At 32.5% G+C, this 22551-nt stretch overlaps 1 protein-coding gene across 3 annotated transcripts in view; it reads right to left on the reverse strand.

Annotated features, from left to right (window-relative positions):
- Nucleotides 1–6665: 6665 nt before the first annotated feature.
- The window catches only part of CCAR1 (cell division cycle and apoptosis regulator 1), a 45829-nt gene continuing 29943 nt past the window's right edge, over nt 6666–22551 (reverse strand). For all 3 annotated transcript variants that reach the window (XM_072971421.1, XM_031682215.2, XM_031682216.2), the window contains 9 exons: nt 19506–19697; nt 16600–16839; nt 16090–16201; nt 10132–10214; nt 9578–9724; nt 8750–8870; nt 8475–8660; nt 7742–7947; nt 6666–7004 (listed from right to left, as the gene is read on the reverse strand). In XM_072971421.1, the coding sequence (XP_072827522.1) occupies nt 6945–7004; nt 7742–7947; nt 8475–8660; nt 8750–8870; nt 9578–9724; nt 10132–10214; nt 16090–16201; nt 16600–16839; nt 19506–19697 (1347 nt within the window). In that variant the 3' untranslated portion in view covers nt 6666–6944. The remainder of the gene's footprint in view (nt 7005–7741; nt 7948–8474; nt 8661–8749; nt 8871–9577; nt 9725–10131; nt 10215–16089; nt 16202–16599; nt 16840–19505; nt 19698–22551) is intronic.

Below are 22551 nucleotides of genomic sequence, written 5' to 3' on the forward strand. Positions count from 1 at the left end.
ACACAGAGAAACTGGAATTGAAAGCCTTTGCCCACAACTCACATCTCTTCCAGAGATCCTTCCTTACTGCTTCTGATATCTGCCTGATCCTTGCCTTGTCATTTTCTCGATCTCTCCATTGTCAAAAAGGCTTTGTTGCCTATTATTTACCTCTCTCCTGATAACCATCTCAGTTCTTTAATTCTTTCCCTCTCAGCTCAGCAACCTACTGTAGAGTTCCTTCCCAAGCCAGCTGATATGCCCCCTCACCACCTATCTGTTCTCCCAACCAAACATCCAACCACCTTCAGACTGTTGGTGCATCCTTGTCGCCCACCCAACAAGAGGTGGGGAACACACTGACCACACACATATTCCACATTAGTTAGATTATGTTCACAATTTGATACCTCACAAAGGAATTATATAGTCACTTCAGGTTGAGGGCGATAAGTGGAAAAAAAAAATATATATATTTTAGCCAGAGTATTTAATTCAGTTGATTAAGTAGTTGTGACCCTTCCCATAAACTATTTCAAAGTAACTTTTCAAAGTGACTACTCTTCAGATTTGCATTCATTCATTCAACAAGTATTTCAGTGTCTACTGTAGCTTATCCAATATAGAAATATTTACCCCTACAAAGAAAGCCTAAACTGCTCAGAGGTAATATCACCATGACAACCTCTTCTTTTCTGAGTTTTAAAAATCACCTATCAGTAGGAAAAACTTCTCTGTGTTTATACCTTAGTTCAGAGGTTCTCCAAACATGTTGACCTAGAATAGCAGTAGTAGTACCCGGGAACTTGTCAGAAATGCAAATTCTTGGACCCTACCCCAGACATTCTCAATCAGAAAGTCTGGGGATGGGGCTCAGCAATCTTTTAACAAGACTCCCAGGTGATTGATGCATACTAGTTTGAGAACCACTGCCTTAATTTAGGCCTAATGATCACATTCAGACTCTATCATTAATGCAGCCGAAATAAGGAGGTGACTCAGTGACTTAAGTAGTATCCTATAGACTACCTGACATATGCCCTTTCTACAACAAGAAGAACCAAGTATATAATTTATGGTCAAAAGTTCTTTGACACTTAATCTTCACTTATGTATGAAGAGGCTTGTTTTTATTTTATTTTTTAATTTTTAAACGAATGAAGTTTTATTTTCTAGAGGAAAAATGCCAAGTGAAAGATGGTTTAAACTAATCAATGTTAAATGTTTACCACTGAGAAAATATTAAATATGATTATATCATCTATTCATACTTGTCTATGCTCAGACTTTTGAGGCATTATTATTTAGCAGTGTGTTTTCAATGTTAATGAGGCTTGTTTTTAAACTAGTGAACACCAAAAGTAGGTCAATTTTGCCTGGAAGGTGAATAATAAATAGGTAATTGTTTGCCTTAGACAGTACTGGTTTATACCTGCTGTCTTGATACAATTATTCTTGGCATCCTCCTCTTTTCTCAAAAGGCTCACAGTTTAGGCAGTAAATTATGGTCTATCAGCCATTCTATTAATAAAACAAAATAAGGCAGTAAAATATGTTACTAAAGACATCTGAAAATTCTCATCCCATTAAGCTTCATTAAGAACAATTTGTAAAGACAGTCTTAGATATTAATTTTACTGATTTCATGGTGCCTCTAATTACCATGATGACTTTAATCCTTTGCCTAAACTCAGTACATGCTTTTGTACCAACTTTGACTTCACATCACTAGGAGCAAACCTACATAGCTTATGCCAATGAAAACAACTTCAGGTTATCTCAGACCCACAAAAAGATTCAATGCCATCTCAGAGTTGGACTTGCAAAGGTCTGGTAAGGTAAGGTAGTATGCTGGGCTAGAAAGGCATTGTAGGAGAAAGCAGGAAGGTGTCCCTTCTACTCTTGTGACTGTAGAGTGCTCCAAGAAAGCCCTTCAGTATCATGTCAAACCCTAAGCAAAATCTACAGTCCCCACTGTAGTATTTTTGATGAATTCTAGTCAGCACTCAAGAGATCCAAATAGCTAAAAGAAATCAGGCTCCAAATAGGCTCTGAAGGGTCAAGTATTACCCTGAATGAGAAAGAACTCAGTAAGACTGGCCTGGATTCTGCCAACTACTGAAGACACCATTTCTTTCCTGCTAGACTTTTCAGCAATTCTATCTAGGTACCTAAAGAGAATATCTATGTTGTTTGCTACATACAATTTACATTATCTAATTTCACCAAATTATTTAATGACTTGTGGGCATGGATATCCACGGATAGATTCTTTAATACAGTTGCAATGTTTCATCCGTATTTCAATAAGCAATACTGCCCATGTTTAACATATTCCAAATGCCTTTTTAACAGAAAATTGTTTCCGAACTTTTTTTTTTTGCTCTCTACACAAATATTGCTTTTCTGACCAGAAAAGAGTAACTGCCTCTGTATTAAGGCACAACAGGATTGTCACTGTGACAGATCCCTGCTGTCCTTCCCCCTGATCTCCACTGAGACCCTGTGGCCCACAAGATGAAGGTACTTGAGATTCTTCCCTCACCTGGAGCTTAGGAAAGAGCTGAGACTCCAGGGATTATCACGATCTTTGGTTCTGTGTCCAAGTTTGCATGTCTCCACTGGTGAAGATGGATATCAAGATTTATCAAAACTGTAGAAGAATCTTCAAGTATCTTTCCTCCTGAGTCCACCTTTGACAAAAGTCCCCAAAGTTTGGCCCCTGAGCAAAGGTACAATTCCATATCCTAGCCACTCTCAGGATTAAAAGAGAGAATGAATTGCCCAGGGGTACATAATTGATGGACTATTCTCAGCAAGTCAGGCACTTGTGCAAGGAGCAAGGTGCAGTTGTCTGGTAATAATACATGCACTGCTGTGAGATCTTAGGGTATATAGAAAGGACAGACGAAAAGGGCAAGAGCTAATCTGTCCCACCTACTCCAGCCCATTCAATTTAGGGTCTTTTACATGTTTCTTGTTTTCCACTTATACTGAGACTGCTTTCCAACTGAATCGTTTCTTATCACTACCAAACTATATGAAAAGTGAGGTGGAGAAGAGCCCTGGTTTAGCTTCTCTTGGCTTTGCCACTATGATTGTGAAATTCATTGGGACACAATTTGTTCAAATTGTTAATGTAAACTTCAGTCAATTACATAAAAATATTCTATAAACCCATAAGACTTGGTGCCATCCAAAATGAGATGTATTAGATTAATACCAAAATGACCTCTGAGATTTTCTGTCCATTAAGTGATCTGAATGTCAGTGAATGATTAATTCTGACTCTATGCTAAGATTTCTCTCCCTTGATCATTTCTACAGATCCTTGTTATGGGATGTATACCACATGTTCTAAAATATCCTATAACATTAATTCTTCGAATTGTCTTCAAAATTTTTGTTTAATGGTTTTACCCTGCTGACTATTTTCAGAGGATTAAGGCTTAATCTTTGCTTTTTCAAAATATAGCTTTATATATTCTGTACTAGATTCAGAAATTAAATTTTATCCATAAAAGTGCTGGGATTATTCGTACCAAATAGTCCATCATCTCTTGTGATGGTTCATTATCAATTTCACCAACAGAAACAGAGGCAGGAAGTTCTCCGTTCTACTAGGACAGATAATACCAAAGAATACAGTACTCTTTTGACACTTCAGAGCATGAATCTTGCATTTTAAATAGAATTAAGATTCTTATTTTATTCATCAATAAAACTATCCATTCATTCAAACTATAAGGCTTTATGATAAAGGTTTTAGGACTGTTAGGGTGAAAGGCAAGAGCACATCAAACTTTAAAGAGGCAAACAAGTTTGATTTTTACGGAAGTCGGAAAAGAATCTTATTGTCTCTGAATAAACACTAATTCATAAGCCAATACTGGTCATCTCTAATTCCAAGTAGTTATGTAATAGGTTGTAGTTAGGGATCATACCAGGTAAAATGTTAGAAAGTATGTGTCGTATATTACTATAAATTTAAGAGTGAAGTGTATGCATATAAAGTCTAAGTGTCACTGTAATTTCTTCAAAACAGATTTTTTTATGTTACATTTTGAGGAGTAATTTTCTAGCACTTAGACAAAATTCAGAAGGAAATATTAAATTCTTAAAATTTTGTTGTTTTTAAAATGACTGAACCAAGCATTAGAAATGACAAAAAAAAAAAAAAAAAAAAAGCAAGGCATCCAGAACATAAAAAAGATGGAAAAAATAAAATTAAGTGTTATCACAGACCTACTTGTTACCTGATTTTTTGGCTTGGTCAATGTCAGATGATAGAATATAAAAATAGACAGCATTTTTACCTCTGAATAAATATTCCAAACAGTAGAAAGACAAAAAAAAAAAATGCTCTTTCCCTCATTTTCACTAAAACCAATTTTTCTGTATGTAACTTGCTCTTTTTTCCCTAGCTCAGTCATCTCACTTTCCAACTTACCTCGAAATAAGAAGAAAATGGAAAGATTTATATTTTTCTCCACTCTCCTACTACTATTCTTATTTAACTATCTCTGGGAAAAAGTAAGCTGACAGGTAGATTTTATAATAATTTTTCTCATTCAAAAATATATTCTATTAAAGAACTACATTCACCACTGTTTTTTAGTTAAAAGTCTGTCTCCAAGATTTTCTCGAGAGAAATGCTTTCCTGTTTTATCCTACCTTAAACATAGACGCATACAATAACTGTATAATTATGGATCAGTGAGTAAGCTGACTTCAGAGAAGTTCAACAAACCATTAAGCGCAGAAAGAGCAACTTAAGATAAAAAATTGGTTTGAAAGAATTTCAAGTATTTTAATCTATTTGTTAGCTGAAAGCTAACTGGATTCCATTTAGCTTAAGACACGAGTAATATGGTATTTACATTCTCACGTTAACTTGTTTGGAACATCTAGCCATTATTCTAGCAAAATAAAGGTTAAAAACCCTAATATAATCCAAAAATGACAAATGCTGGAGAGGCTGTGGAGAAAGGGGAACCCTCCTACACTGCTGGTGGGAATGCAGTTTGGTGCAGCCACTATGGAAAACAGTGTGGAGATTCCTCAAAAGACTAGGAATAGACTTACCATATGACCCAGGAATCCCACTCCTGGGCTTGTACCCAGAAGGAAATCTACTTCAGGATGACATCTGCACCCCAATGTTCATAGCAGCACTATTTACAATAGCCAAAACATGGAAACAACCTAAATGTCCATCAACAGGTGACTGGATAAAGAAGATGTGGTATATTTATACAATGGAATACTACTCAGCCATAAAAACCGACAACATAATGCCATTTGCAGCAACATGGATGCTCCTAGAGAATGTCATTCTAAGTGAAGTAAGCCAGAAAGAGAAAGAAAAATACCATATGAGATCGCTCATATGTGGAATCTAAAAAACAAAAACAAACAAACAAACAAAAACAAAGCATAAATACAGGACAGAAATGGACTCATGGACAGAGAATACAGACTTGTGGTTACCGGGGGGGGGGGGGGGGGGGGCGGGGCGGGGTAGAGGGTGGGAAGGGATAGACTGGGATTTCAAAATTGTAGAACAGATAAACAAGATTACACTGTATAGCACAGTGAAATATACACAAAATGTTATGATAAATCACAGAGAAAAAAATGTGACAATGAGTGTGTATATGTCCATGTATGACTGAAAAATTGTACTGAACACTGGAATTTGACACAACACTGTAAAATGATTATGAATCAATAAAAATGTAAAAAAAAAAAAAAACCCTAATATAGCACATATTTCTATGACAGTGAAACGTTCCACGAAGGAATATTTATATGCAAAAACTGATTATATGCTAAAGATGCAGTTCAGTTTTCACTAGTGTTATTTCAAAGACATGTCATTTAACCCTATATCCCTTTAGACCAGTTTTTTTCAACCTGGACACTACTGACATTTTCAGTTGGATAATTCTTTGTTGTGGGGACTGTCCTATGCATAGTAGGATATTCAGCAATATTCTTGGCCTCTACCAACTACCATCCAGTTGTGATAGGTACAGATGTCACCAGACACTGCTAAATATCCTCTGGGAGCAAACTCACCCCCTATTGAGAACTACCGCTTTAGAGTATATTGCCTTTCCTACCTTTTTCCTTCAATGGTTAATAAACTCTTATGTATCTGCTAAAATTCTGAAGGAAGTACACAGACTAATAAAACATTTTTTTAATTTAAGAAGGCCTAACTTATGGCATCATACTGACATCTACTGGCTTGGTACTAAACTGTACATTTGACATAAACTACATTAAAAAAAACCCTCTAAATTAAAATATGCATGCTATTTTGAGAAAGTAGAACAATTAAATGAAAGCAGTTTAACATCAAAACTATGTTTTATGTAAAGCCTAACATATATAATAACAATGATAATTATTACTTTCTTAGTTTTTGATGTACTGTCTTTTGGATGAATTTTATTTTTAATAAATGCTTTTAGAGAATGATAATTAGAAGGGATTTTAGGACAAGTAAAAAAAATGTGACTCAAAAACCTTGCAAAAATTAAGCAGCATGCTATTTATGATTTATACTAAAATTTCAAAGTGTTAAAAATTTTTTAAAAAACTAATAATAATTCTATAAATAAAATTATAATTTCCTGGATTTTTAATAAAAGACATTTATAATTAAATACTACTGGCAATTAAATTGATGAACTTTATTGGGGTTAAAACTATAACAAAGTTCATCCTAAAACATTTTGCAATGCAAAATTATTTCACTCAAGGAGTGTTTAATAATTTGGATGCCAGGAATTACAAGCAATTCTCGAAAGCAAAGACTCTCACATTCATAAAACTTTATACATCATTTCAACTAACAGGTATTTATACTACTAAAATCAAACATGCATCACTTTCATTCTTTTATCATGATTTTATATATTACATTATTTAACACCATTCTTCATCACTACATTTTATCATACACTTGCACCATTCTCCTTGGATTTTTGATCTTTATCTTCATTCTTCACATTATCCTATAAAATATACAAAGAAACAGTGTATTTTATTAGATTCTCTTAAATGTATCTTTTAAAATAATAAACATCAGTAAATAGAGATACTCCAGACAGTTCATTTTAGCATATATGGAAAATTGACCCTGGGGGAACTATGAAAGAAATCTCTTTCAATTCTGTGCAGAGTGGCTTCTAGTATTTGAGAAAGTCATCAAAGTACTGAGAAATTAGATTCTTAGGAATAAGCGCAGTATATTCTTTGCAATGTACTTTTTTTCCTTCTTGTTCTCTGAGTGAGACCCAGGATGTAGAAGGTCTCTCAGTTACTAAAGTTAGTTTACAGTGGCACTGACTTACTAGATTTTTTTTGAAATAAAGAACACTAATAAACTAGTTTTGATAGTATCAAAGAGTTTCTCAACTCTACCCAACAATAAGTGGATTTAAAAAAAGAAGTGAATGGCTTATCTTCTCAAGTTCAAATGCAATCTCTGATTCTGAAAGAAATACACATAAAACTTGCTTTTTAAGAAGTCTGCAAACATAAACCATGCTGATATCCCAAGTAAGTTCCAGGAAAATATCATCTTTGGGGAATTGCTTTTGGCTAATCTAACAATCTAATGAAGGACAGAAGGCTACCATCATTTTCTATTAGAAAAGCCAGGAAGAGCTTAATAATATTAAAATTGCCAGAAGGAGACTTTTAAAAATGAAATAAACTAAGAAAATGTTTAAAGTATAAAACAGCTAACCTTCTTAAGAACAGTGTGAATTTCATCCATTACTGTGGATAAGTTTCTGATTGTCTTATTCAGTTGGTTTTCAAATTGCAAATTCATGTTTTCTGAAATTTTTAAGTTTTCTTGTAACTGACTAAAATCCTTTTTCACTTCTCTGAGTTCACCAGAGAGGCTTTTGTTGGAATTCTCCAAATTTAATATGGTTTTTTCATCCTCATCTGTTAAAAAAAAAAAAAAATTCACCAACTTACCCCTTAAAATTTCCAATTTAACTTGGGGGTTAAAAAATATTCAAAGCTAGGAGAATAAAAAGTGCCTATGATACCTTAAAATGGTGACATGCATCAATATCGATAGTTATAAAGCACACAGCAACACTCATTTCACTTAAATTAAGTTTTACCTAAGTATTACTACTAAACCGAGGTTCCATTTTTAGACAATTGTACAGACTAGGTAAGTAGCAGAAACTTGTGAAAACTAAGTTGAACTAGGCAAAGATAAAAAGAATGCAACAGAAAAACAATCAAACCTGAGAATGCACATAAAGATCTAAGATTAATTCTTCTAAAAGCTAAGCAATTTTACAATCTTTAACAGAAATGGTCAAAAGTGAAGTTACATTACGCATCTAGACTAAAACACAGGTTTAGATATTCACGTGAACAGGTATGTATATATATGTGTACATATAAATATCCCAATAGACTGTTAAAAGAACAAACATATCCAATGTGTTTCTTACCCGTCTTTTCCTCTAGTAACTGCAGCTTCTGTTCTACTTCAGCTCGTACTTTTTCACTCTTTTCCAGTTTTTGCAAGAGGCTTCCTACATCTACCATTGCACCATTGTACACAATAAGGCCAACATTTTCTTCTACGTCCTTAGATTCCTGTTTTACTGTTGGTGTTGGAAGCAACAACCTGTTTCCTATAATGTAAAAGGTAACATAAATAGTTTCTTCTTTAATTCATAACATAGTTATAAAATGGCAAGATCTTAAAGTAATATACTCAAACCTAGCATATCTTCCTGCAGTGCTTCAGACTCTTCATGGTTTTCCTCATCTTTTGAGGTGTCCGTTAATTTCCGGTAAAAGCAAGATTCACGGAGAACTACTTTATTAAGAAGCTTCTTTACCTGTTATGCAAGGAAGTAAATTAAAAAGATGAAAATAAGTTTTTGATTCTCCTTGAATAGCTGTGTTCTAATTTTCACAGAAGGTGAACAACAATGGCATCTGTTTTCTAAAGTATCTACTACCATGCAAGTAGAGCATTTATGCTTTTACCTGTCTTCTCTATAAACCTAAAATCCAAATTATTATTTGCAAAAATTTTTGCTAACATTGAAAGTCTAACATTTATAGGAACACTAACACGTACATTAAAATATACAAATAAAGATGTTTATCACAGCATAGTTTGTAATTCTAAAAAATGAAAACCACCCAGCAACTGGGACTATACCATGGAACACCATGCAATAATAAAAAGAATAAACTGAGTCTCTGTTTTCCTTGTAGAATGTCCATGATATATTATTAAATGAAAAAGTTATCAGTATATTCAGAATGATTTCAACTGTTGTTCATAAAACTGGAACTATCATATATATACATATATGAGTTGCTTATAAAAAGATCTGGAAGTTTAAGTATTAGCCCAGAGGAGTGGAACTAGAGGAAGAGGAGACTTTTAACTTTTTTTACTTTATTTATTTCAGTATTGCTTAACTGTATTACTTATAAGCCTGTACTGCTTTTATATTTCAAAAAGTCAAAGGTATTAAAAAGATAAAGTTACTTAAAAATGTTTTTCATTATAAATAGTCACAAGAAAGATTACCTGAGCCCGAGAAAGATGTAGTCCAAGAGTATAAAGTATTTCTTCCAAATCCTTTTCAAGAAGGTAACCACAATGGCTTTGATCAAAATAAACAAACGCCATTAACAGATCCCTGTTAATTGTGATCATCTGAGTCTTTTCTTTTTCCTAAAGAAAATGAAAAAGTTACAGTATATAATTTATACCCCCAAGAGTGAGATAATTAGACAATACCAAAATCTGAAAAGACCTTTGCCTCATCTTAGCTAAAAGGAGTTGGTCTGGTTTATGTGTATAGGGGAAAGAAATAAGACATACTGTTATTTGACAGAACCACAAATATCAAAATATAATGGACTGAATTTTGCTGAGTGCTAACATACAGCTATAAAAGGACCAATAAAGTTCATGATTGTGTTATGTTTAATAATTTTGTATTATATAAGAAATGGAAATTACCATATTATAAAGTATACAGCATTGTATAAACATGTCAATTCACTATCAAAAATGAAACGAATACAATATTATATGTCAAATATACCTCAAAAATATATACAGTATTTAATAAATACCTTATCTTTAGAGGGCCTCTCCTTTAGGTACCTATTAATATCTCTTTTGTCATCTCGTTTGTTTATTTCTTCCTCATCCCGATCTGTAAAATAAATACAACAGCAGCAAAACACTCATTAATACAGATAAGTTTTCAACTACTGTAGAGACTGAAAATACTTCTTTCTATTACTAATCAGTTTTTGTTATTTACTGACCAGCTGTTGTGAAAGATACAACAGCAAAGAAATATACAAATAAAAGTAGTTTGGATTTTATAAGAAACAATTATAAAGAATAACAAGAAGAAATTTATAGAAACTAGAGGGAGGAAAAAATTGACTCAATTGAATCAAATAAATAGACTTAATTCAATAAATATCTGGAGGAATTGGTTCCAAAAAAATGAATCAATTTTACACATAAAATTGAAAGTTATAACATAAATTTAAACAAAATAGAGCAAAGTACATTTTCTAAAAGACCAAAGGAAAATAGCCAATGTAGTAAAACTAGCTGCAGAATAAAACTAGATATAAGAACTGAAATGTTTTTAAGATAATTAAGACCTAAGAGTATTAATATCTAGATTTGCTAACACTAACATATGTGTCCCAGGATAAAAGGCAGGAAATTGGATAAATTATTCTAAGTAAGTAAATAAATAAAACAAAAACTAGTACAGTAAGGTAAGTCTGTAGCTGTGGAAGATAGGGCTTGAAATCTGTACTCTAGTAAGGAATCTCAGTAAAATTCAAACATCAAAAAGAATATCTGAATGATTTATACAACTCATGATACTTATTTTCTAGATTAGAATATTATCTTGTTATTATTTTTTAATAATATATAATGTACCTTATGCAAAATTCAAAATATACAAAAAGCAGTGTTAAAAAGTAAACTCCTTTCTCTTACCTACCCATAGGCTACCCACTTCTCTAAGACTCAGCTATCACCCTCATGTCAGCCACCATTACTAGCTTGAATATTACAGAATAAATCTGTTAATGGGTTGAATTGTTACCCCCTAAAATTCCTATGTTGAAGTTCTAAGCCCCTAGTACTTCAGAATGTTATCTTATTTTCATAAAGGTTCTATACAGAGATAATTACGTTAAAATGAGGTCACTAGAGTGAGCTTTAAAATCTAGTAACTGATGTCTTTACAGGGGAAATTTGGACACAGACATGCACACAGAGGATGATGTGAAGATCTGGAGAGAAGATGGCCATCTACAAGTTGAGAAGATTCGCCTGGAATAGACTCTTCATAGCCCTCAGAAGGAGCCAACCATGCTGACTCCTTGATCTCAGACTTAAGCTTTCAGCTTAAACAATAAATTTCTATTCCTTATCCAGTTACCCAGTTTGAGGTACTTTTCAGGGTAGCCCTAGTGAACAAATACATCATTCTTTCACAAATTATATGCAATTAAAGAGCTCTTTTGCAGTTATTTAATGACTTGTCAATAATTTCAAAAGAAATTTTGGTTCTAGAGGCTTCTTGGATCTCTCAAATGGATCTCTATCAAAAAGTCTGCAGTAACTAATGATTTGTTGGTAAACATGAGATACAGTAAACACTAGGAGTTAGATAGTCCTTTAGATACTACAAAGCATATTCATAGATATTTCACAATATAGTCCCTTCTTGGACATCCATAATATACACAAGTAGCTAAGAAATCCTGTGGTAAAACATGTAGACCTTTGCTTTAGCCCAACTTTTCCCAATTTATTTGACCCCAGCATACTTTATCAACTTTAACATTTGTTAATATTTTGGGACACTCTGGGAAAGACTGCTTTATGTGAGAAGTTGTATACGAATAGTAACAATATAGAGAAAACTTTATATTAAATACAATATACATGCTAAAACACACACGAATCTTGATAACATGCTAAGTGAAAAGTAGCCAGTCAAAAGAGATCACATACTGCATGATCCCATTTATACAAAATGTCCAGAATATCTATAGAGACAGAAAAGTGACTAATGGTTGCTGAGGGCTGCAGAGATGGGGAGAAATGGGAGTGACTACTAATGAGTACACAGTTTCTTTCTGAGGTAATGATAATGTTCTAAAATTGATTGTGGTAATGGTTGTATAACTCTGTGGATAAATTAAAAACCAGTAAGTTGCAAACTTTTAAGTGGACAGTATGTGAATTATATCCCAAGGTGTTACTTAGAAAACAAATCAGGCAAATGTTCTAAAACTTGACTGTAGTGATGGTTTCACAATCGTATGAAGTAACTAGGAATTATTAAATTGTTAAATTATTAAATTAAATCATAAACACTTAAAATGGGTGAGTGTGTGGTATGTACTGGAACCTCAATAAACTGTTTTAAAAAACAGAACATGTCCTTTGAACCTAATTATTTCTCATATTTATATTACATATATAATACAGTATAGAGTGGTTCAGCTGACTTAGTTTTATTATCTTGGGTAAATTGATTTACTGCTAAAAGCTTCAGTTTCTTCACTTATAAAAAGGAAAAAATATGCTCTGAGTGTAACTGTGAGGATTAAACTATAATTTTTTTGAAGGGGGTAATCAGGTTTACTTATTTATTTCATTCATTTTTGTTTTTTTTAATGGCGGTATTGAGGATTGAACCCAGGGCCCTCGTGCATGCTAAGCATACACTCTACCACTGAGCTCTATCCTCCGTCTCTTAAACAATGTAATTTTTATCAAGAGTGAACCATTTACTCCACAATGGTTAAGTCCCTTTTCCTTTCATTTATTCATATTTTATAGACAGGACCCACCTTATTTTGAATATTTAACTTGAATGGTTAAACTCACTTTCAAAACTCTCTCTCCTGGAACCTACATGTTTAAAGTGTTTTTTTAAAAATCCAAGTAGTCTTTGCTCATCTTGGTAAATAAATAAATCCCACCAAAGATATACTAAAATTATGGTTGTGATCATGTTCTTTTATTTTTTTCCCCACGTACATACACCTCTGTGTATGAGATACATTTAAAAGAACATGCTGTCTACATCTACAAAATCTATTTTGTTATCTTTTTCCATGTCACTTTCCTTCAACTTCTTTTTTAATGACTGCACAGAATTACATGTCTATATCAAAATGCATTTAAGTTAATTCCCTATTACTGAATATTAAGATTGATTCTAATTTTTTGTTTTATAAACAATTATGAAATGGACAGCTGTATTGGTATTTCAAAGGCTATGGTTAATTCATTATTTCCAAATTTCTGTCCAGAAAAAGTGCAACAATTTAAACTGACCCCCAAGAGTGAAGGTAATCTTTTCTTTACCCTTGTTAAATTGATGTTACCTTTTGTTAAAAACTTAATTTATATCAATTTGACAGTTAAAAATTAGACTCTTACTGTTATTTGATCCTCTGATTACTAAGAATATTCAATACCATTTTAAACAGTAACTGGTGTTATGTTTTGTTTTGTTTTTTAAACCACCAATTCTACTTTTCCATGGGTAAAAAAGTGGTCTTTTGGAAACTTGACTGGATAATGAGATATAAATTATGGAGGGAAAATTTAACATAATCAAGCAGCAATTAAAAAAACCAGGGAAACCAAAAAAAATCCCCAAACTATAATCCTACCACCTTATTTGGCTTTGCAGTTTATGATATTAGTTAACAAATATCCATTAAGAGCCTATTTGGATATTTAGACTGGTCTAGGAACCTGCAATATACATCAGAAAAGAAAACAGAAAAAAAGATTATTTCTTACTAAGAGCTCATATTCAAGTGGAAAGCAGACAGACAATAAGTATACTAAGTAAACAGTAGAGTAGACCAGGTTATAAGTTCAACAAGTAGAACAAGATAGAGGGATCAGGGAGGTAGGGGATTGCAATTGTAAATAGGGTGCAGAGTAGGCCTCACTGAGAAAGTGACAGCTGAACAAAGACTTAAAGTGTTGAGAGAGTCAGGAAGGTGGATCTTCAGGAAAGAGCTGCAGGTAAAAGGAATTACCAATGCAAAGATCCTAACATAGGAGTATATGTAATAGGTTCAAGGAGGTCCTGGTGACAGGTGCAATGAGCAAGTGGAAAGAGTAGTAAGAGATCAAATTAGAGACTTGATGTGGTAGGGTCTTCTAGGTCACCGTAAACACTTTGGTTTTTTCATAGAGGAAAATGGAGAGTCACTGTAAGAATGTGAATAAATAAAATGACTTAAATTTCACAAGGGTTATTCTGGCAACTGTACTGAAAAGAGACTTTAGAGGAAAGGGATAGGCAGGGAGACCAGTTAGGATGCTGTTATAATAACATAGACAACAACATGGGTTAGATTAGGGTTAGATCAGTGAAGCTGGTGAGAAATGGTCTGATTCTGAAAATATTTTGAAGACAGAGGCAACGACTTTTGATAGATTGGAAATGGAATATGACCAAAGGAGGGAAAAAAGGAGTCAAAGATGACTCCTGGATTTTAGCTTGAGCAACTACCAGGATGGAATTGCCATCAAATGAGCTGGGGAAGGCCGAGGGTAGAGGGTTTTGTTTTTTGTTTTGGTAAAGAGAAAAAGCAGGAATTCAATTTTAGACATGTTTGTTTTGAAATGTCAGTTAACTTAAGTGGAAGTCAAATACAGATAATATGGGAGAATAGAAGTCTGACTTGAGGTATACATTTGAAACTTGTCAGTATACACAGATAGTATTCAAAGCTGGGAGAATGGATGAGAACACCATCAAAGAAGTAGAAAAAGAATAAAGAAAGACAACTAAGGGATGAAAGCTAGGATACTCTCACACTGACAAAATAATGAGAACACTGTCTAGTGATTTAATTAAAGCAATGATAAAACTACACTAGGAGGAGAGGGGAGAGAAAAATGAGACTAAAAATGACTCATCTTCATTGAGCAAAGCAGGTAATGAAGATGAAAGAAATACTGATAAATGCGTATCATATTATCGATTCTGAGGTTAATAGAACAATTAAGAATACATATTAGATAGCATTAACAGATGGTTTATGACATTATTTTTAATTTTCTTAGGTGTGATTATGGAATTGTGGTTAAGAGAATGTCTTTTCTTGGGCAAGTTGAAGAATTCCTATTTTCAAATGGATCAGAAACAGACAGACAACACAAACAAGACAAAATATTAACACCTGAATCAACTGTTGGATACAGTGTGTTCAATGTACTATTCTTTCAACTTCTTTTATAAAGTTTGAATATTTTCGTCAAACAGAAGAAAAATAAAATGTTATGGAAACAGAAAATGTAGAGGCAAACAAAAATACCCTAAGTAAAAAAAAAAACCAAAAACCAAAACCAAACAAACAAAAAAACCTTAACTAGTAATATCCTGAAAGATGTACTATAAAAAAACTTCTTATGATTTTCTCATCTCAGAAAAAGATTTAAAAAAAAAGTTCCAAGTCTACAGGGAGACTTACAGGTATAGGTACTTTATGGCTGATGTCTATGACTAGTCAACAATAACTATCTGTCTACCTACTGTATTTTAAATATCACTACTACTGATAAAAGTTTGTTATTTAAAACTTGGGTGATGGGTATATGGGTGTTTAAACTCTACCTACATGTTATATGTACTCTTTTCCTTGTGTGACCATCTTCATAATTTAAAAAAAATGCTAAAATTAGTTTTCTAATGAAGATTGTATTTTATGAAACAAGGTAGACTATTACACCTTTCATGACACAGTTTAAGCATCATGATCAAGGAAATTTTTTTCCTTCAAGGTGAATTAGTATTAATTATATATGGAACATATGATAGTCAAAAATAAACATTTCTTAAAACAATCCTCTCATCTAAAAATTTGTAATACTTAATATATGTTCACTAGAAAATATTTTACTGTTTCCATTCTAAAATTCTAAAGATTATAGATTTCAGTGATACAAAGTCACCAAATTAAAAAATGTATTTTTCATCCCAAGGGGAAATAAATAAATTTGAATCATACCATCTTCTTCATCCTCAGCTTCTTCTGCTTCCAGTGGATCATATTCATCTTGATTATTATCTTCTTCAGTTTCATCATCATCTTTAGAATCATCTTTTCTTTTATCTTCTTTCTGCAATTTAAAATGTCTTAAGATGAAGCAAGATCTCACCAAACATTAAATGACTAGAAGAAAACATTAAGTCCACTAAATTTACTTGAAATAGTATTAATTATAAATTTCTTATAACAATAACGTACTTTAAGAATAAGCTACCACTCACAATATATGTAAATCAAACCATCATGCTGTATACCTTAGACTTAAAAAAAAAATAAACTACCACAAAACTAGTTTAGATGCTAATATAAGCTTAATTGAAAGATTTAAATTCCTAATAATCCACTAAAGTCTTTTAGCTTCGCCTTTATATTTCACTATTCTGATGGAACTCATCATCATGTAATACACTCTAGAATACTAATTAAAAACTTATAAACTGGGTTGCTAGTTAAGAAATAATTACAGACCTTCCTTTCATCTCTATCTTCTTTTTTATCTTTATCATCGCCTGATTTTCTCCGTTTGGGTTTTGGCTCATCAGTTTCATCATCTCTTTCTTCTTTTTTATCTTTTCTCTCATCTTTTTTGCTTTTCTTTTCCTTTTCTTTTTTATCCTCTTTCTCAGGAAGGGACAGTAATGATTTGTATATCCTGACACCAAAATCTCTTTGAAGCATTTCATTGAAAAGTTCTGCAAATAATGAAACCTGTAAAAAGATACCAACAGTAAACCAGACAGCTTTAATAGAAATACTGAATAAATCCAGGATAGTAATTTATCAAATAGTAACTTGTCACATCTAACAATTAATGTGCACTAAGAATAAAATTACAATAATTGATGTCAATGATCCTGAGGAATCTCAAAATCCTCAAAAAATCTTCTGAAGATACAAATACTATGTTTAGTATATGTTTTTGGTCAAATATTACAAAAAACTGTAACTGTACTACTACAGAACATTTGAAAATGAGTAGAAAAAAAGGATTTTTACTACCTTAACAATTAATCTTCACAATAAATGTACTTTATCATGTGCATTTACCATGAAATGTACTCAACAAGTTTTTTATTAAATGCCTACTATGTACTAGAATTGGTCTAGGCATTGGGGATACAGCAATAAAGAAAGCAGATAAAAATCCCAACTCTCATGAGTTAACAATCTAGTGGGACAAAGTATGGAATAACCAAACCAACATCAAATTATAAGAAAAACAAGCAGAGTAAGAGCAGAGAGAGTAACAAGACAGTGTAGTCAGAAAAGGCCTCTCCGATCAGGTGGCATTTGAAAAGTGACCTGAAGACAGCAAGAGAATGAGCCATACAGATACCCAGAAGAGCACTCCAGGCAGGGGAAACAAATTCAAAATTCTGAGTAGGGAATAGGTTATTATTACTATGCAAGGATCTGGGGATAAAAACCTTTAATATATTCATTAACCTAAAATTATATACTAAATTTTACACATAAATATATCTAAGGCTAACTGCTTTCAACAGATTAAAGGGTCCAGAACTTGAAATGCTTGACCATAGTTCTAAAACCTCACTGGCTATGTGTTTAGTATATTTGGTAAAACACTTTAATCATACTATTTTCCTGATTATTAAGGAATATACAATGTATTAAAATTGTAATTGATCTTTTAATCTATTTTTCTTTAATTAATGCACAGTCTTTATACATTTTAAATAAAAAGAAATCTATTATTAGTAAAATGACCATTAAGATGTTGAAAATTCTTCTTTCTCTTAACCATTAATGTAAAAACTAAACAAAATCTCCATCTGTGTAAGTAAACAGCAAGAATCATCTTTTTTCATAGTGTTTTCTATTTCCTATCAGAGATAAAAAAGCAATTAAAATGTGGCACACTTAGAAGAAACCTAGAGCAGTAACTAAAAGACCAGTATTAATTCTACATATCTTCTCATCTATAAATACTGAAAAACAAAAGATACATCTAGCATTAATATTAAATAAGCCAAAGTTTTAGTTACAGAATAATTTCTTATAAATTCATACACCAGAATAACGGTTACATTCTAATGACAGATTAAAAGGAAACTAACCAAGGGGATATGTTAGGTGGAGAGGAAAAAATAAATCATCTTTTTGCTAGCAGAGGGCTGTTTCTCAAACTGCTTTGTTTCCACTGAGCAGCATAAATTTGAGATCCTCTTACAGCATCCACCAGGTATATGCTATATACTTTATATGCAGTAAGTAATATCAAAGACTGGTTTTGTTTTTTTCATTTATTTATTTCTTGAATGACTACTACATGATAGACATTTTTAAGAGTTAAATTTTGGGAAGTGGTAACAAAAATGAAATCAGAGTTTAAGGACACTGGCTTACTGAAATTATCAATGTTATCAAAAACTAAATACTTTAATATTTGTAACGAATTTTATATCAAGACCAATAAGCACGTACTTCACATCTAATAACTGCCTCAGAAGTCCTATATATTTGTTTGCAAATGACCTGATCTAATCACGTTACTTCACTTTTATCTTATCACTTGGTGGACAATGACCTCTTGGGTCAAGTAGGTATGACTAATTTTTTCCAATATTTACCAAATAAAACAATGTGAGAAACAGCATTGTAAATCAACTATATTTCAATTAAAAAAAAAACATGGGATATGTTGATAAGATAAATAACTGAACACAATTATAATTTTGCACAAGCTATTTATAAAACTAATATTTGAGGATATTTTACATTGTTTTATTTAAAGAATGAAGCAATCAGTTACTTAGGGATAAAAGTCCATTTCAACTGTTCCGAAAAATGACAAACTATACGTTGTAAAGCTGCTCTAAAATAATGGTACAAAGAAACAGGTTTATGTTGAAAAGATAAACATCAAATATTTTATCTTACATCTAAATCAATCACAAGTAAAAGTTTCAATCCCACTAAATGGTATTTTAGTTCTAGAGTAAATAATAAAGTACTACCTCATTCTCCAAAGAGGCAATTAGACATTATGGTATCATATGTCTCCTGATAAAAGAACATACCACTATTTATGAAGTAGCTTCAGGAAAAAAATAATTGAATCTGAACTTGATTAAACCTTTAGATCCAACTGTCAATTTATGAGAAACAGAGAGGCCAGAGGAACATTTAAACCACAACATAGGAATGCAATTAGCAAAGAGTAATAGTGAGTCTGTACGGAAAAATCATCTAGTTGTTTTTTTCAAAAAAAAAAAAAAGTAAGAAAAATACAAAAACAAAAACAAACAAACCAGAAACAATGAAAGAGGCACTCAAGAGAGATTTAAGAGAGATATTAACCAATCAAAATGTGTGGACCTTATCTGGATCCCAATTCAATCTTAAAACATTACCTCAAAAGAATGTTCTTTATTATCCTCTAATCTGTAGTCCAAAAGTACACTCAAAGACATGATGCTACAATCAAACTTGCCACTTTTTGCAGCCCAATTTGGATGTACAATAATGGCTGGCTCATCAGGCAAAATGTATCTTCTTTCCCGACGCTGGCGTTCCAGTTCCTCTTGGCGTTTTCTTTCTTCTTCCTATATATTTGAGATTTTAAGTAATGGTTAAACCTCCACATACAACATGTATACACAATAAATGTACACTATATAAAGAAAAAAGACAAAATTTCCCTAATTCCTTACAATGATAGTAACAACCATAAGAGATAAAGAAGGGAGGAAAGGTTAAATTTACTAAAGAGGATAGCAGCTTTTATGGTTCCTAATTCTTTTGGACGTCTGAGCATAAGAAACCACCTTCTAAGGAGGAAAATTTAAAAACACCACAAACCTATATTAACTTTATATAAATCAGAGGATTCTGGGAAAACAGTGGTTGTAACATAGTTTTAGGGTCTATCTGAATCCTTACATTTCAAAGAAACAGAATAATTTAGACACCAAAACCAAAATCCACATATATTCATGACAAAACGAGGTGACAAGGCAACCCCACAAACACCAATATACAAGTGGGTGGGGAAAAAGCCACAAGAGCCAAAAGGTCTATATATTGCTGGCATCTGTGTCAGGGGAAAGCAAAAGGAAGCAATGAGATTGCCTGAGGATCTAAGAACTGGAAAACCATAATACATGCATATCCACTGGAAAGCATAGCAGGTCAATTTAAGAACAGCAGCTGAAACTAGGATAAGGTTTTACCCCCAACAATACTCAGTGGGTACAAGGGGTCAGTGTTAAGATCTGAAAGGACCTGGACATTCTAGCCCTATGAACTTTCAAAGCTGATTTACCAGCCCATCCTTCCAGCACACGGCCCACATTAAGAAGAAACTTCTGGGAGCAGAGTTAATAGTGACCAGGACAGAGACAACAGAAGGTCCAGATAAAAAGTGGTAGAGGGCAACAGAGATGGAAATCTCAGCAAGCCACCGTATTTTTTGACAGAACATGGAAACAGAACATAAAGCTCTGTTAAGTCAGTAAAGCTATCTGAAGCAATCTTCTAATAAAACTTAGGCAAACGATATTCACATAAAAATAAGCAATAGAAAAGTATTGAAGTCAAATTCCATACAAAGTTACTATTTTTTAAAAAAAGAACAAAGAGCAAAAAAATCACATCCCTGCAGACAATGAGTGGGCCAGAAAGACATGGCCAAAAACAGATAAAAATTTTAACTTACTAAAGTGTGCTAAAAAAAATTTGAGAAAATATTGTAAGGTTTGAAAGAACAACATGAATAAGAATTTTAAAAGTAAAAAATGAGGTGACAGAATTTATGGAACAGTTTAGAAAAGATAGTTTCAAAAATTTAAGAATAAATTAGAAGGAATAAAAAAGCAAATGAACTCAAGAGATCATGCCCTAAGAGAACAGGAGGTAATAGGAAATTTTTTTAAATCAAAAAGAAATGAAGAGGAAAAGGATTTAAGAAAAAGAGACCAATACCAAGGAAGCAAAAAAGTTCAATCTGAGATATCAGAATTTCTTAAAGAAAACAAAAGAGAACAGAACAAATTTAAAAACTATTATTAAAGAAAACTTGTTTGTTCATATAGCACTATTAACCACAATAGTCAAGAGCTGAAAACAAAGTTCCATCAACAGATGAACAGATAAATAAAATGTGGTATATATGTAAAATGAAATATTATTCAGCCTTAAAAAGAAATCAAGTTTGGATACATGCTGTAACATGGATGAAACTTGAAAATGTTATACTAAGCAAGAGAAGACAAACACAAAAGTACAAATACTGCATCAGTCCACTTACAGGAAGTATCTAGAATAGGGAAATTCATAGAGACAGAAAGAAGAGAGGAGAGAGGTGCAGGGAGTTATTATTTAACATATGGAGTTACTGTTTGGATAGAGTTCTGGAAATGTACAGTGGTGACAGCTGCACAACATTGTGAATGCAGTTCAATGCCAATAAACTACATACTAAAAAATGGTGTAAGGCTAATTTTAACTTATATATATTTTACCACCAAACACACCAAAAAACTTTGTTAAAGAGAAATTTTCCTGAAAATAAATCTGAATCTGAGTGAAAAAGCATGCCATGCATCTGAAGATATTAATGCAAAATGACCAATATCAAAACACATTTCTAATGAGATTAGAAATTTGTACATCTAGGAAACTAGCAAGTGACTATCAGAAAGCAAACTGCATTATCAGCACTTTTTTCATAGAAAATCTTAAGAAAAAGCAACATATTTAAGACACTCAAGGAAAACAAATGTGAATCAAATTTTATATTCATGATTTTCAAGTATAAAGGATATAGTTAAACTGTTAACATACAAAAACTTAAATACTGCTACCATGAGCGCTGAGGAATCTACCAGAGATGAACTATGGAGACAAGGACAAAAGGACCAGCTGTGATCATTACACATACAGTTTTATAACCAAAATTAAATGATTAAAAGAGCATACAATATGTAACGCCACATGCTAGAACAATGTATTTATAGGACCACCATGTTTAAATAATGAGGATGGGGGAGGAGATAGCTCAGTGGTAGAGTGCCTGCCTAGCATAAGGTCCTGGGTTCAATCCCCAGAACCTGCACTTAAAAAATAAGTAAGTAAATAAACCTAGTTACCTCTTCCCCTAAGACTCTTGTTGGCCTATAAAAAATGAGGATAAAGCAGGTATAGGAAATGTAAAAATATATTTAAACTAATTTGAACAATAACGGTGGGGGTGCTATTAATATATTCGTATTGTATTTCTGTACATATATTCCCACCCACTAGCAAACAATAGGGGGTACAATTTGAGATTCAATAGGGTAAGAATTGCAAACAACTGAAACCCATCAAGAATGTTCAAATCCATATATTCAAAATGATGTTTAAAAACAAACAGGTAACCTTCTGAAAATGGCAGAGAATCAATTCATTATCCTGAAA

The sequence above is a fragment of the Vicugna pacos genome, chromosome 11 (assembly GCF_048564905.1).
Source record: "Vicugna pacos chromosome 11, VicPac4, whole genome shotgun sequence".
NCBI classification, from domain to species: Eukaryota; Metazoa; Chordata; class Mammalia; order Artiodactyla; family Camelidae; genus Vicugna; species Vicugna pacos.